Below are 16,132 nucleotides of genomic sequence, written 5' to 3'. Positions count from 1 at the left end.
GAGCGAATGTTAAGTGAGACTTGGGCAGAAAGACGTGGGTACGATCCTACGGGCGCTGCCATACTACCAGCACGATCCTACGGGAGCCGCCATACTACCAGCACAATCCTACGGGAGCCGCCATACTACCAGCACGATCCTACGGGAGCCGCAATACTACCAGCACGATCCTACGAGCGCTGCCATACTACCAGCACGATCCTACGGGAGCCGCCATACTACCAGCACAATCCTACGGGCGCTGCCATACTACCAGCACGATCCTACGGGCGCTGCAATACTACCAGCACGATCCTACGGGAGCCGCCATACTACCTGCACGATCCTACGGGCGCTGCAATACTACCAGCACGATCCTACAAGCGCTGCCATACTACCAGCATGATCCTACGAGCGCTGCCATACTACCAGCACGATCCTACGAGCGCTGCCATACTACCAGCACGATCCTACGGGCGCTGCCATACTACCAGCACAATCCTACGGGCGCTGCTATACTACCTGCACGATCCTACGGGCGCCGCCATACTACCAGCACGGTCCTACGGGCGCCACCATACTACCAGCACGGTCCTACGGGCGCTGCCATACTACCAATACGATCCTAGTGGCGCTGCCATACTACCAGCATGATCCTACAAGCGCTGCCATACTACCAGCACGGTCCTACGGGCGCTGCCATACTACCAATACGATCCTAGTGGCGCGACCATACTACCAGCACGATCCTAGGGGCGCTGCCATACTACCAGCACAATCCTAGGAGCGCTGCCATACTACCAGCACGATCCTACGGGCGCTGCTATACTACCAGCACGGTCCTACAGGCGCCGCCATACTACCTGCACGATCCTACGGGCGCCGCCATACTACCAGCACGGTCCTACGGGCGCTGCCATGCTACCAATATGATCCTACAAGCGCTGCCATACTACCAGCATGATCCTACAAGCGCTGCCATACTACCAGCACGGTCCTACGGGCGCTGCCATACTAGCAATACGATCCTAGTGGCGCGACCATACTACCAATACGATCCTAGTGGCGCGACCATACTACCAGCACGATCCTAGGGGCGCTGCCATACTACCAGCACGATCCTACGGGCGCTGCCATACTACTGTCACGATTAGAGTGTAGCATTGTGCCTGCGCGCAGCCAGACTTTCTCCACCACAGCCGGCGCCGATGATGATGATGGTAATACGTTACTGGTATCGATTACTAAAGAGAGGAAGAAAAGGAATCCAGCGCAAGTAGAGGAGTAATTCACGGAAAGTCATTGACGCCATCAGCTGTAATTTACTGTGAAGCAGAGCGGTTCTGACGTTCATGTAAATGTGCAGCTCAGCAGCTTGTACTTGGCACGTGCTGCCGAGGATGAATTGTCTTCATACTGACACTAGTGATGGATAGACGCTGTAGGTCTGTATGTTAGGTCATTCCCCGATCCCCTCCCACCATGGGCTGTGATCGATTTTTGCAGCTTTGTCTCCTTTTAGGTACCTCCTTTACTCTGCCTCACTCAGTTTCATATAGGAAAGATATACTGTATATATTGATACCATGTTAGCCAGTGGATAGAAGGGACCTGAGTAGTCTCGAAAGCTTGCAATTTTTTACTATCTTTTCTGTTAGCCATTAAAAGGTATCAAACACTGAGGACTCTCAATTCTAAATATTTTTCACTCAGTTTCAGCATTCTGGTGACACACTTCCTTCAGTAGCAACATCCGTACTCCATAACGTCTATGTGCTCCACAAGATCTCCGCACTCTCCACAACGTCTCCGCACTCCACAACGTCTCCGCACTCCATTACGTCTCCGCACCCACTACAACGTCTTCACACTCCACATATCCACACTCCACAACATCTCTGCACTCCACAACGTCTCCACACTCCACGACTCCGTACTCCACAACATCTCTGCACTCACCACAACGTCTCCGCACTCTCCATATCTCCACAACGTCTCCGCACTCTCCACAACGTCTACGCACTCCACAACATCTCCTCACTCTACAACGTCTCCACGCTCCACAAGAGCTCCGCACTCCACAACGACGCCGCACTCCACAACGTCTTCGTACTCCACAATGTCTCCATATTCTAAAACGTCTCCGCACTCTCCACAACATCTCTGCAGTCCACAATGTCTCCGCACTCTCCACAACATCTCTGTGCTCTCCACAACGTCTCCGCACTCCACAACGTCTCCGCACTCTCCACACCATCTCAGCAACTACATCTCCACACTCTCCACAACGTCTTCGCACTCCACGTCTCCGCACTCCACAATGTCTCTGCACTCCACAATGTCTCCACACTCCACAATGTTTGCGCACTCCACAAAGTCTCCTTATTCCACAACATCTCCACACTCCACAACAGCTCTGCAGTCCACAGCATCTATTGGAGTTGAGTCAATCGGCGATCTGCTGTTTTTCTGATGATTTTTAGAGGGCAAGAGATGACATTGTTTTTATAAAATAGCACCTCGTCACTCAACTGTCCCGCCTCGTTATCCAGACCTTCATGGAACTCCATCCTGACTCTTTTTTTACTTCTCCATGGTACTTGTTGTCCTCTTCGGCCAATTTCATTCTGCACTGAGACTTTTGGCCTGTGTAGGCCTCTGACGTCTCGCTTCACGATCAACTCCTCAGGTGTGCAGCGATCCTACTCAAGTCAGAAGTCTAAATGCAGAGTGACCATGGAGGAAGAGAACATTGCGTGCTGTTGAGAAGTAAAAATGAGGCTGAAGTGAGCCGTGCGGATGATCCGATGGCAAGAAAATAACAATGTTAAGAATAAAAACACAATGTTATGACATACACTGATTAGCAAAAGGATAACAATGTTCTGACCTTCTGACTCTTTGACTCCATTTCTCACCATCCACTTCAGCTTCGATCGTGAGACTACCATCATTTTATAGACAATCACCTTGACTATCTCATACATAAATGTGACTTGCAACTAATTTGCATATGATTAGTTATGCAGATTCTCGTCATGTCACTGCATTGTTACAGTCTTTCTCCTGGTGGTGGAAAAATCTTTTTCTTCCTGAATACTACAAAATACAACCTGTTCTCTCATTCCCTAATAGCTCAGTGTGTTATAATGATGATTCACAAGTGAAAGGTCACTGGTTCAGATCAAGGAGCATCCATGAAGAAGGTTTCCCAAGAAAAGAGAAACAACATCATCCAGCTCATCGATAGCCGTCTCTCGGTCAACAAAATTGCGAAATTGGATGATCTGAGTGCCATGACAGCTGTAAGAACCCGAAATGAAGTCCATAAATCCATTCAGAATCCAAGAGGTGGACGTAGAGGCAAAATATCAAAGTCAACAAGACGCCTCATCCCAAGGTCTGTCAGTTCTGGCACGACAAACTACAGCAATTGAGGAGGCTCGTATGCTTCGTAATCATGAGATCACAGACATCGATTCGAGCCCGGGTTTCACATGTTACACAAGTCTGGAGTGGTGGCCCGAAAAATGGTGGAGAATCCTCAATTTCAATATTGTCATAAGAATCGTTGGCTGGGGCTTGCATAAAAGTACGAAAAGTGGACAGTAGAAAATTGGAAACGGGAGATTTGGAGCGATGAGACAAAAGTCAATAGTCTAGATTCTGATAGGGGCAAATGGGTCTGGAAGAAACAAAGGAGAAAGGGGCTAATTGATCGAGAAATTGAAGGAACTGTCAAGTTCGGTGGATGAAGCCTGATGATATGGGGTTGTATCATGGCCAAAGGCGTTGGATACTTGACCAGGATCGATGGTGGTCACAATGCTGAGCTGTATGTGAGTGTCCTACAAGATGAGTTACTTTGTACACTTGAGTACTATGGAGATGAAAAGGATGACATAGTGTTCCAGCAGGACAACGACCCGAAGCATACGGCGAGATTGGCAAATAAATGGTTCAGTAACAATGAAGTAGAGGTGCTGGATTGTCTCCCACAGTCCCCAGACCTCAACCCAATCCAACACTTATGGGTAGAGGAGAAGAAAAAGCATTATACAGACCCAAGTGAGGCAACCAGTGTGCACCAACTCTGGGAATGTGTAGAAGAGACTTGGGATCAGATTTTGGTGGAGACGTGCTTGAATCTTCTTGAGATCTACCCAGAAGGATTTAGGCCATGCTGAAAGCCAAAGGTGGATTTATAAAATAATAAAAATTAAAATTTAGATTTTTAGGATCAAAACAGTAACAATGCAGCGACCTGACGAGAATCTGCATAACTAATCATATGCTAAATAGTCACCCATCACATTTATGTATGAGATATCCAAGATGATAGTCTATAAAATGATGTTCTTAGCAGTGGTGGATGGTGAGATACAGAACCTGAAAGTCGGAAGGTCAGAACATTATTATCCTTTTGATTGTCAGTGTGTCTCTCACATAGTAACGCCGGTCTCAGGCTGTCTTTTGTGCAGCAGTCTTCCAGTTCACACTCGGGCATCAGCACTCTGACGTCTCCGGTGTGGCAATCCTCACACGGTCTCTTCTCTTGACTCACATCTTTGCCCTTCAGATGTCTAATCATAGGAATGAGCCTCTTTACCCCTGTTCTTGGGATAGACTACACCAACAGCAGTACAGGCTACAGATTTCTCCTTTGCTCCTTTGGTCATTTAACAATGTGTAATTAGTGCTGCTCACCCCTACTTCTAGCTAGCTAAGACACAGACACTTCCTGCTGGGCAACTACAACGTCCATATGTCAAGCTATCTATTTTAATATGTTTGATCTCAAATAACAGGAAACGGCCTTTTATGCTTTCTGTACATTCCCAGGGGCACGGACATACATCAGTGCTTACTCCATTCTGACCCATGATGTACTAACTAGAGATAAGCTGGACCAGTGGCCAGGTCAACTGGAAAGCATCCAGCCACATACCTGAGGGGATCCCCTGTTCCTCTTTTGATAAGCTGTCCTGGAGAGATGTCTTGTGTGCATCACGATGCAACGATGACGTTGTACCAGGCCGTGTAATCAAAAGAAGAGTCGGAGATGCCCGCCGGTAGGATGTGGTTCATAGGACTCCCTTCCAGCAGCCATTGAATATTGACCTATTCGCTAGACCAGGGTCCTGCAAATCAATTTGCTCATCTCTAGTATTAACTCAATAATGGACACACTGCATCTCAGACCTCACCGTCTAGGTACAAGTAGACCATACATTTGGTGATGGGACTCGGGTGGCAGCAGGTTTTAATATTTGTAAGAAGCTATCACTCTTACGATCCTGTCTAGATCCCACTACTACAACAGCACAAATCGGCAGCAGTACTAAGGGAAATGGGAAAAAAAATACTAAAAAAAAAGAATTTTTATGCTTGAAACACTGCGAATTAAAAAAGAAGATTGATTCGTGGGGTAACTTTTTGAATTAATTGGTTTTCCGTACAGTACAACATAAATTCCGCAAAGTGAAGCATCCTTCATCCTGTACTTTTTTTTTGGTAGTTGTTAAGAAAAATTTCTCCATTTCCACGTCTTTCAGCCTAAAGTTTATCTTCTATATTAGTTATAGAACTTCAATCAGAAGGGCCGTTTTTCTTCTCGGTATGACACTTATATTGTCCATTTTTGGTGCCTTCGAGCCAAGGTTTTAGAAAGTGTAAAAAATAAGAACTTCTGAGCAGTATTTTTCTTTATAAGATCATTCGTAATATATGAAAGACAACTTTTTTTTTATTTTATTTCTTGGGTTCGGAAATGCTCAGAATTTGCTTTTTAAGTCAAAGTTTTTTAGACTATTTTGGAATCTTATCAGTTGTGAAATGGTTTCCTCCAAAATAAAAAGTTCACTGAAATCAAAGTAAAGTAAGTCAAGGCATTGAAAATTCTTTTCGGCATTACGATAATAATCAGTATGGGTCATCCTCTCTTGCATGAAAATTCTGATAATTTTTTTGCATTGATATGAGACAAAAGCAGGGGCGGACGCACCATTGGTGCCACCTGTGCAGCCCAAAAGATAAGGAGGCCACTTCTGCCTCCAAAGCAGGTGGAATTGTGCATTAGAATGAGATATTGGACTGCAAAGGGTCCATACTGTATATTGTTCTTGCACAGAGGCCCTCTTCTCTCTGTCCATTCCTGGACGAGAGAATACGACAACAGCATGGATCCCATATAGTGAGACAATGGAGCTCTTGTGGAGACAGGACCCAACACAAATTGGTCCAGTCCCTTTGTTGTTCAGCAAATACCTTTGGAGCACACCCTAAAATTAAGGCCCCTGTGATCATTAATCAGTCAGGAATAAGTGCTCTTATGGATGTCTGTTTCCAATCAACAGCATAGATACCATATAGGGAGACAATGGGGCTCTTGTAGAGACAAGACCCAACACTATTAAGTCCAGTCCTTTTGTTGTTCTGCAAATATCTTTGGAGCACTCCCCTAAAATTAAGGCCCCATGGATCATTAATCAATCAGGAACAAGTGATCTTATGGATGTTCGTTTCCAGTCATTGGCTCGTGTGAACATGTCACGCAACAAATAAGTAAAATGCCCTTTGACTTGCCGTTTGGATCAGTGTTTGCCCTAAAATCATCGTTGTTGTCAGCATATCTCCCATTGTAAACACTCGATCCTCATACATTTTGCATCGACCCATGTATAGAAGCCACATAGATGAGCGCCGTTTGGCTTGGTATATTATTAACAAATGCAAACTCACCCTGAATTGTTGACGGGAGGGCGAGGTGTTTGCCCAAGGGTCATCAAAAAGAGAAACAAGCATGAAACCCTTTGGTTCTGCGTGAAAAACCAACTCCATAATTGGAGCAAATTTTACCACAAATTTTACCACCATTTTACAACAACGGCTTCCTCTTTTCCACATATAAAATCATATTCTACTTGGGCTTATTTTCCATTGAGGAGGCATTCTCTGAAACCATATTCCAGGCATATAAGCTGGTAGAAGGACCCTCAAGTAGAAGACCCTTTAAGTTCGAGATGCTAACTTCAGATAATAGCAAACCTCGACATTGATTAAACTTTATATGTGGGAATTGACTCTTTAACTCCAGTTTAGTCGTCGATATACCAAGGACTTTAATGTTCCCTTGACCTCTAAAAGCCACCTGCAATTTTTCTCATTCCTATCACAGTTCAAAAACACAATAATCTCCAAGATCACTCCACATTTACACTCGCTGATCCGCATTCTCCTGGGATCTCCAGATATCTTTCAGAACAGGCTTTGAATTATTGGTGGCTGTTTATATCTTTACTGGATAAGGCATCACATTAGCGGTAATTTTAGAGATAAAGCCTCCCTGCATATTGGATGCAATGTCCTTTCAAGCCCAGCACATAATTCAATGACGTTGTTTCATATCTCAAGATGACAATCACTTCTAGCCCATTTGTGAGATGCCAACTCTGACATGTAAATCATATGTGTACTGTTCATGGTAGGCCTTGGATTACAATTCAGATGTCTCCAATTGTATGGAAATCTGTATAGAGCCGATCATGTCTGTGCTTTCGGGATAGAGAGGCACTTAAGAAAAAGTCAATACCTTCTTTGTGTACGCTGACGATGCAAATACTAATGGAACTCAACATTATGGCAAGGGCTGTCGTCATCTGTATGTGGACAAAGTAAGGAATATAGACTATATGAGATCGCCATGAACATTGACTCCTAAATGTGGTCTTTAACCAAGGTTGGTGGCCTTCACTATAGGCCTGAGGTCCTTCCAAGTTAGCTTGCACCAAAGTGGCTTTGGTGTTTGCCCAACCTGGTGTGTCTTAAAGGTTCTCAAAGACACTGTATGTCACGCCCGACTATACCTATGCACTACTCATGGCGTTTGCTCGGGGTTCTTTGTAGGCAATTCACTCTGGACTCCTCATGGACCCTTCACAAATACTTGATTGGTTACCCTACGATCTATGGCTCGTGTGCATCATGCATGTAGTACAATACTCTAAGAAACAGATGTATTGTCCTAGGGCAGAGTAGCTCACATAGTCTTAGTTCAAGTCCTTGTTGAATGAGTAGGCCTTTCACTAGACCTCATAGCAATCAATCTTACTGCTTCCTCAGTTCACATTGACTCATCAATGGCTTCCGGTGTCTCAATCAACCAATTTATTGGCGTATTTCTTGGTGGCAACACTCAGGCTTAGTTTTGTAGAACTTGTGATCTCCAGATTTTTGACTGAGGTCTCCCACTGAGGCTTCCGGTCTCTAAAGTCCCATCTAGGGCCCACCAAGACAACACGGGGCTATACTCAGGCCTACTTTCTTGACGCCCCCTTGAGCAGATCCTCGTGAGACTACATGCAATCAACTCCGCACTCTATGTTCTGCCATATTACTCCCTCTTTTTAACACCTTTAATGTCCCTCCTCATACAATCCCACTGCAATCTAAGAGCCACAGTTTTATTTTGTATGCGGTTTCCATCAGAAAACCAGGTTCATGGTGTCCAGCTGTGGATTCGAGATTTGTGGCAGAAAAATCTGAAGAGTGCCGATGGATCATTATCATCACTCTTAACATCAGGATGGGAAGAATTGTAACCTGTATGGGAATCTAGCATTAAGTGATCAATTTTGATACAGTGCCCCCAAAGGAGAAATGAAATAATACACATCTGTCAACTCAGAATTCCCTAACAGATTAGGTCGGTAATGGTAAATGGTATCAACAGCTGTATCATTTGTAGAAGCTGTCAGCAAGTGCTAAGTTTTCCTACAGCACTCCCACAGGCAAGATGAAGTATTACACAAGAAGTCATATTTCTAAACCTCTAGAGCTAAAATATTCTTTGTAGCTGATTGATAGGGGATCATGTTTTGGGGCCAAACAGAGTTTGGCACTATGGTTCTGGTGTCAACCATGTATCGTATTTACGTTGGAAAGTTTTTCTATAGATCAAATGCAAAAATATATGATGTGGATGAGATTACTAAAGTATAAGATTAATCAACTGTGTCTTTACTACATTTGCAAGTAACGCTACCCGCTCTGTAATTAGCTAACGGATCAATCAGGAGGTCACGGCGAGGTGGACACTTGCTCAGTAAACATCCCCTCAATGCCTCTCCTGGCACGGAAAGAATTTTAACCATCATCTGAAATTAGACATTTACGCACATACAGGCGATAAACGAGCAACTATGGCCCATGCTCTTAATTAACAGATCAATTAAGCAGCAAACAGCCAAATTAAAAGAGCAGAGTCTTTTCACATCCACAGCCTTAATTACCAATCCACTAGTGGCTTTAATTAATGGACCTGGCTTCAGTAGCGGAGATATTCCACCGAGGTCTAAAAGAGGCTTGAAGGAGACGTGTTCCTCCAACTTATAGAGATATAGACGACACTAGGAAGAGGATTTACCACTTCTAAGACATTCATTTCCTTTTTTTTCTATTTTCTGTATTGAAGGAGTTGACTTTGAATAATTGACGCATAAAAAAGTCTGTTCGCTGGCGATCACAGTGTTATATACATATCGTGAAGCATGAATCATCCTTAAAAAGTTAGGTGCCAGTATATGGATGTAGATAGTGAGTTTTTACGGCCTTAATCTAATGTATCTTGGAGAATATTTTTTCCTGGTGCCTCTATTCTTAGGCGCATATCAAGAAATGAGAAAATGCAGCCATAAAACATGGAAGTAATGTTCGACTTTGAAGTTATGTCTGCATAGATTGCAGTGAAAGTTGTATTTTCGGTTATGGCATGCATATTTATCAACATCATGGTGGATACCATAACACTGGAACTTATTCATAATTTTTCAACCTGTAGGACATAACACTTAGATTTTTTAGCCCATCTGCTGATTTCAATAGGATGTGTGTAATGCGTTCTTTGGCCTGGGGAGGTGCTGTAATGAAACTGAATAGTTTCCTGGTTTTACAACAAAAGGGAGATTTCTGATAATGTTTAAAAAGGAAAAAGTTTTTTGTGCATTTTTCTTCCTTTATTTTAATAATGAAATAACTTGGCATGCACAAAGGGCACATAAGAGAACCATCGACATATTGTACGTGTGGTACCGCAATGGGGTTAACATAAATGCAACTATATTGGAAACCCCACTGTGGTGCAACATATAAAAATTATGAATGAGGTTTTTCCACCTATTAGAGAGTGAACTGCATATATCTTGGAAGTAGTGATGAAGGAACATGCTCGGATAACGTATTATCCAAGCATGCTCGGGTGTTATTTGAGTATCTTGGTCATGCTCAAATAATATGTTCAAGTCCCTGTGGTTGCATGTTTTGCGGCTGTTTTGCTGCCACAACACTTTCGGGGATTGGCTGTTTGTTAATCAAACCCTGCATGCATTGTGGCTGTCTAGCAGCCGCGAGGATTTAAACATATTATTCGAGCTCGTCCAAGATACTCGGATAGCACCCAAGCATGCTCTGATAACAAGTTATCCGAGTATGTTAGCTCATCACTACTTGGAAGGGATTTTAATACTTTTTTTTAAATCACAGTAATGGTTTACACTCACTCCCTCACTAGTAGACAAAATAATACTTTCCAAATGAAGCTATGCATCCTCTGAGTGCTGTCATAGTTTAGGACAAATAACATTGGCTTCGGTACCTGGTATCCATTGTTACCAGTACCAATAAAGGCTAATGGTATGTTGTGTTGTCCATCATTTTTTGTTCATAGATGATTTCTGTATGTTTTCCCACATCTATTTTAATAATGAAGCAACAGTTTGCAGAAAAGGCCATGAAAAAACACAACTGCAAATTTTACATGTGGTTCTGTAATGGGGTTTTCATAAAAGCAACTGTATTGTAAACCCCATTGTAGTACCACATAAAAAAATTATGAATGTGTTTTCTTCACTTAATACTTGGCTGCCTGTGTCTAGCTACTGATTTATAATGGTACTGGCTTACACTCCCTTCTTTACTACTGGCCTATAAAAAGCTTTTCTAACAAAGACAGGAAAGTTTTTCCTCCTCTGAGAGCTGTCGTGGTTTGGCAAAAATAACCTAGGCTTCGGGATCTGTTACCTATTGATACCAAGGCTAAAAAGAGTTAAGAGTATAGCAGATTTAATGAACGGTGTTGTATTAAATGATTTAAACCAGACATTAGTTGGTTTGAAAAAAGACACGTTTGCCAAATCTAATCTTTCTTAATTAATTATACATAATTGATCTACCGTCACGTGTAATAGAATTCTCTCCTAGAATATCATTTTTACAAAACATACTGAATGTCAAGTTCAAGATATGGTCTTACAAAAGATTTAAAGAGGGGTAATGTAACATTGGGATCACCATTTTTGTCTTTGTTTGTAGCTCCTAACATCTTATGCTGCCTGGCATTGAGTACTGCTACTTAGATTATTTGTAACCAGATTAGTCAGGTTCTTTTAATTTTTTTTGATATTTTTAACCTTTTTTTTTTTCATTTTGCTATTTTGTAAGATATCTTATCTCTTTATTTTCAGCTTCCTCCAAGTGTTTCTAGCCATTATTACACTATGTACTTGAAATGAGCACTTTCCCTTATTTATTGTATGTCATCTTTGTAGGTCATAATGGACAAAAAAACAGAAAACCATTTGCTATATGCCAGCAGTTTAGTATTATGTGACAAAACCAGATTCATGATTTCTATATGGAGTACCGCAATGGGGTTTACAATACAGTTGCATTTATGCAAACCCCAATGCAGTACCACATGTAAAATTTATAGTTGTGTTTTTTTCATGCCTTTTTCTACATGCAATGTTTCACCATCATTAGATTAGATGGGAAAAAACTCTTAACTCCAGCTGTTGCTAAGTTAGATCATATATTGCCATTATTATACACAACAGTCTGCTACACCTAGAACATAAATCTCTTTCCTTGTACGAAGAGCCTGTAGATGGATATTTTTCTTTAAAACTTTCCCTTATTTATTTATTTTTTACAGATGGGAAGTCTGTCTCCTTGTCCCCGCTGGATACCCAGCCTCACAGTCCGCGTTATGCAGCTTCCAGCCAGCGGGAGAGCCTGGAAGTGCGTGTGCGAGAAGTGGAGGAAGAGAACCGGGTTCTCAGAAAGCAACTCAGCCTGGTGCAGGGTCGGAGTTCATTACATCGGCACGGAAATCGGTCGAAAACTTACTCTATGGAAGAGGGCACAGGAGACAGTGAGAGTCTGCGGGCTGGCATTGTGGCTGGTAACAGTTCCGAGTGTGGCCAGCAGCCAGTTGTCGAAAAGTGTGAGGTATGAAAAGTTGAATGTTTGTGTATAATGATGGGGTACCATTGAAGGGGTTGTCCAACATCGCTCACTTTCGCATAGAGAGGTGAGCAGTGCCGATACAATCAATAAGCAATCTATGACTCTCCAACTGAAAGCTGTAGAGAAGGCAAGAAAGATAAAACTAAAGTAAAGACAATATATTGAAAACTTTCCCAGGGCATATTATACATAATAAAAAATGTTTTGAAGTGCAAAAAAGAATAAAAATAGCTATATATATATATATATATATATATATATATATATATAATCAAGCTATACCAAATTTAAAATTGAATTTTATAACTATATAGTGTAAAAAGTGCTAAAAAAATAAGTGCCTAAAATAGTATAATGAAATGTTGCAAAAAAAATCGGAAACAACCAAAAAATGATTTCCGTCTTAGAATAAGTGGTCATAAATAGAAAGTATAAATTCAATAAAACTAAATAAAATATTGTGCAAAAGTCGTAAAACAAATTTATATATATATATATATATATATATATATATATATATATATATGTATATATATATATATATATATGTATATATATATATATGTATATATATATATATATATATATGTATATATATATATATATATATATATATATATATATATATATATATATATATATTTGGTATCGCCATAAGAATAAACTTAACAATTTTTTGCATGGTGAATACTATTAACTAAAAAAAATATAAAAATTCCAGAACTACAGTTTTCCCTTCCCTTAGTTATATGTAATTTAACATGATGGTATTAATAAATTGCAATTTGTCGCACAAAAAAAATCTATTATATGTTTGAAAAATAATATTTTTATAAAAAAAATATAAAATAAGTTAGGAATTTGACAATGGAAAATCAAAAAGAAAAAAATAAATCACAAGACAAAAAAAAAGAGTTTGTCCCTAAAGGGTTAATAATGCTCTTAATTCCTGTCCGGCTAATTATGAAACGGTGGTCTACTTTGTGGTCTTCGATGAGTAAAGACAATCACCAGGTGAGGCGAGGTGGGCAGTCGTAAATACATGGGTGCCCATTAAAGGGACACTGTCACCTGGATTTGGAGGGAACAATCTTCAGCCATAGAGGCGGGGTTTTGGGGTTTTTGATTCACCCTTTCCTTACCCGCTGGCTGCATGCTGGCTGCAATATTGAATTGAAGTTCATTCTCTGTCCTCCATAGTACACGCCTGCGCAAGGCAAGATTGCACCTTGCGCAGGCGTGTACTACGGAGGACAGAAAATGAACTTCAATCCATTATTGCAGCCAGCATGCAGCCAGCGGGTAAGGAAAGGGTGAATCAAACACCCGAAAACTCCGCCTCCATGGCTGAAGATTGTTCCCTCCAAATCCAGGTGACAGTGTCCCTTTAATAGCACTTTACCTTGAGCTCTCGAGCCGTGCCAATGTGCAGCACTAAAGCCTTCCATTAAAGGTATTTTAGAGCGCATTAACGAACAAAAGATGTTTTCTTCCTCCTCGGAGCTTATTATTATGCAATTATTTTCCTACAAAGGACTTCACTACTGAAGAAAAAGCTGTGCTCTTCTCATTATCAGGTGTAACTCATGTTGCATTACAGTGATGGCAAGGATTTCCTCCACCATTGGGGACGACGCTGGCAGATCATTCCAGTGCACTGGGACTCTGTGGCCAAGGCCGCAAAGATAACAGGGCTTCCAATGCAGGCTCCTGAACCCCAATGCAGGCTTCCCACTGCTAGTGTCTTCCTGTGTGATAGAGAGTTCTTAGGGACCCCTTAGATTGGCTTCTACAGCTTGACCTTTTTATTGCTGCACTCCTGACTAACAAACCTCTCAAACCACCAGAGAAATTAGCACATTGGCGAGGAAGTCTTGAAGAAGGTCCTCAATGATGGGCACCTTGTAGTGGACCTATAAATATATCTTGGTCTTTACTAAGCCCATCTTGGTTTGAAGGTTTGGAGTTAGTTGACCCAAATTAGAGTAAAACTGTTTTTTCTTTGCACATGTGGCCACCTGACATCAAAATTAGTGAGACCTTTCAAAAACCCTTAGTCTTCCACCTGTCAACCTGAGGAGACAGTGGAGGTGCTCATGTTCTAAACCCCATGTGTGGTCATTCAGTTGAAGAGGTAAGCTGGCAGTGAGGTGTCCACACCCAGGCCCATCGCTGAGGTTCTCACTGAAGAGTCAACACAGTGGCATGTACACTAGTGTTATGGACGTTCAGCTTGGACCCATTAAAGAGGTTGACCAAAGAGTGGTTTAAAAAAACAAAAATACGAGACAGGATTCTATCTGATACTATGAACCATCTGTTCTGACCCTTACCTGTTTCCTACTAGTTTTTGCTTCCTGGTCCTAACTCAACACAGGAAATGTTCACTCAGCCAATCATTGACTGCAGCATTGACACTCCGGGCCCAGGGATTGGCAACATAGGCACTTCCTGTGTATGGAGACTGGACCAGGATGTAGAGATCGAGAATGGACCACAATGTGATGGGAGATAACTAAGGGTTTCTCTTATGTATGTATGTTTTTATTAAACCAGTTTAAGCTCTTTGTCAAAAATGTTTCTCCATTGGACAGCTTCTTTACCTTCATTGGTCATCTGAGTTTTTTCCTGTAAACTATCCATTTTCATTCAAGGTTTGATTCTAGTTGGGCTATGAATTTCCAATAGAGATGATCAAATATTTTGAGATTCAAATTCAGTAGATTAGCTCTTATCCTGCTGCTGGTGTCCTTCAACCTGCTGATCTTTGTTCCTCTGATCTGCTTCCCTCAAGTCCTCCAATCTGCTCCTCTTTTGTCTTCGATTCGGCTCCTCTCTGGTCTTTCTGTTTTTCTCTTGTCCTCTGATATGCTCTTTTTTGGTCCTCCAATCTGCTTCTCCACAGTTCTCTGATCTACTCCTCTCAGGTCCTCTGATCTGCTTTTCTCTGGTCCTTTGATCTGCTCCTCTTTGTCCTCTGATCTTCTCTTCTCTGGTCCTCCGATCTGCTCTTTTCTGGTCCACCGATCTGCTCTTCTCTGGACCTCCAATGTGCTGTTCTTTGGTTTTCTGATCTGCTCCTCTACAGCTCTCTGATCTGTTCATCTCCAGTCCACTGATCTGTTCCTCTCCGGTCCTCTAATATGCTTCTTTCAGGTTCTCCACCCTTCTCCTCACTAGTCTTTTGATCTGCTCAACTCAGGTCTTCCGATCTGCTCTCTTCTGGTCCTCCAATCTGCTAAGCTCATGTCTTCCAATCGCTCTTCTTTGGTCCTCCAATCTGCTCCACTGAGGTCCTTCAATCTGCTTTTCTCCGAGCCTTTGATCTGCTCCTCCAATCTGCTTTTCTCTGGTCCTCCGATCTGTTCCTCTCATGTCTTCCAATCTGCTCTTCTCTGATCCTCTGATCTGCTCCTCTCAGGTCTTCCACTCTGGTCCTCTGATCTGGTCGCCTCTTGTACTTTGATCTTCTCTTCTCTGGTCCTCTGCCATGTTACTTTCTGGTCCTCCGATCTGCTCCTCTCAGGTCTTCCACTCTGGTCCACTGATCTGCTCCCCTCTTGTACTTTGATCTTCTCTTCTCTGGTCATCTGCCATGTTACTTTCTGGTTCTCCAATCTGTTCCTCTCAGGTCTTCCAACCTGTGCCTCTATGGTCCCCTGATCTGCTCTTTTCACATCCGCTCTCTTCTGTCTTCGTTTTTCTCTTCTTTTCTAAGCCCCACACAGTTATTTGGGGTTTGACACTCATACCCCACTCATACCCCACTTGACCACGTGTGTCACAATGCACATCACGGCATGGGGCCTGGAAAAGAACAGTAGTGCCAGAGGCCCAGATATAGAAGAAG

The 16,132-nt window shown here is 42.3% G+C and overlaps 1 protein-coding gene across 1 annotated transcript in view; it reads left to right on the top strand.

Annotated features, from left to right (window-relative positions):
• The window catches only part of LARGE1 (LARGE xylosyl- and glucuronyltransferase 1), a 434,916-nt gene that overhangs the window by 177,577 nt on the left and 241,207 nt on the right, over positions 1-16,132 (top strand). The window contains exon 3 of the mRNA XM_069763144.1: positions 11,969-12,264. Coding sequence (XP_069619245.1) covers positions 11,969-12,264 — 296 coding nt within the window. The remainder of the gene's footprint in view (positions 1-11,968; positions 12,265-16,132) is intronic.

This window comes from Ranitomeya imitator, chromosome 4 (assembly GCF_032444005.1).
Source record: "Ranitomeya imitator isolate aRanImi1 chromosome 4, aRanImi1.pri, whole genome shotgun sequence".
NCBI lineage: Eukaryota > Metazoa > Chordata > Amphibia > Anura > Dendrobatidae > Ranitomeya > Ranitomeya imitator.
Note: the sequence above shows the minus strand (reverse complement) of the source record. Positions and strands in the feature narration are given on the sequence as shown.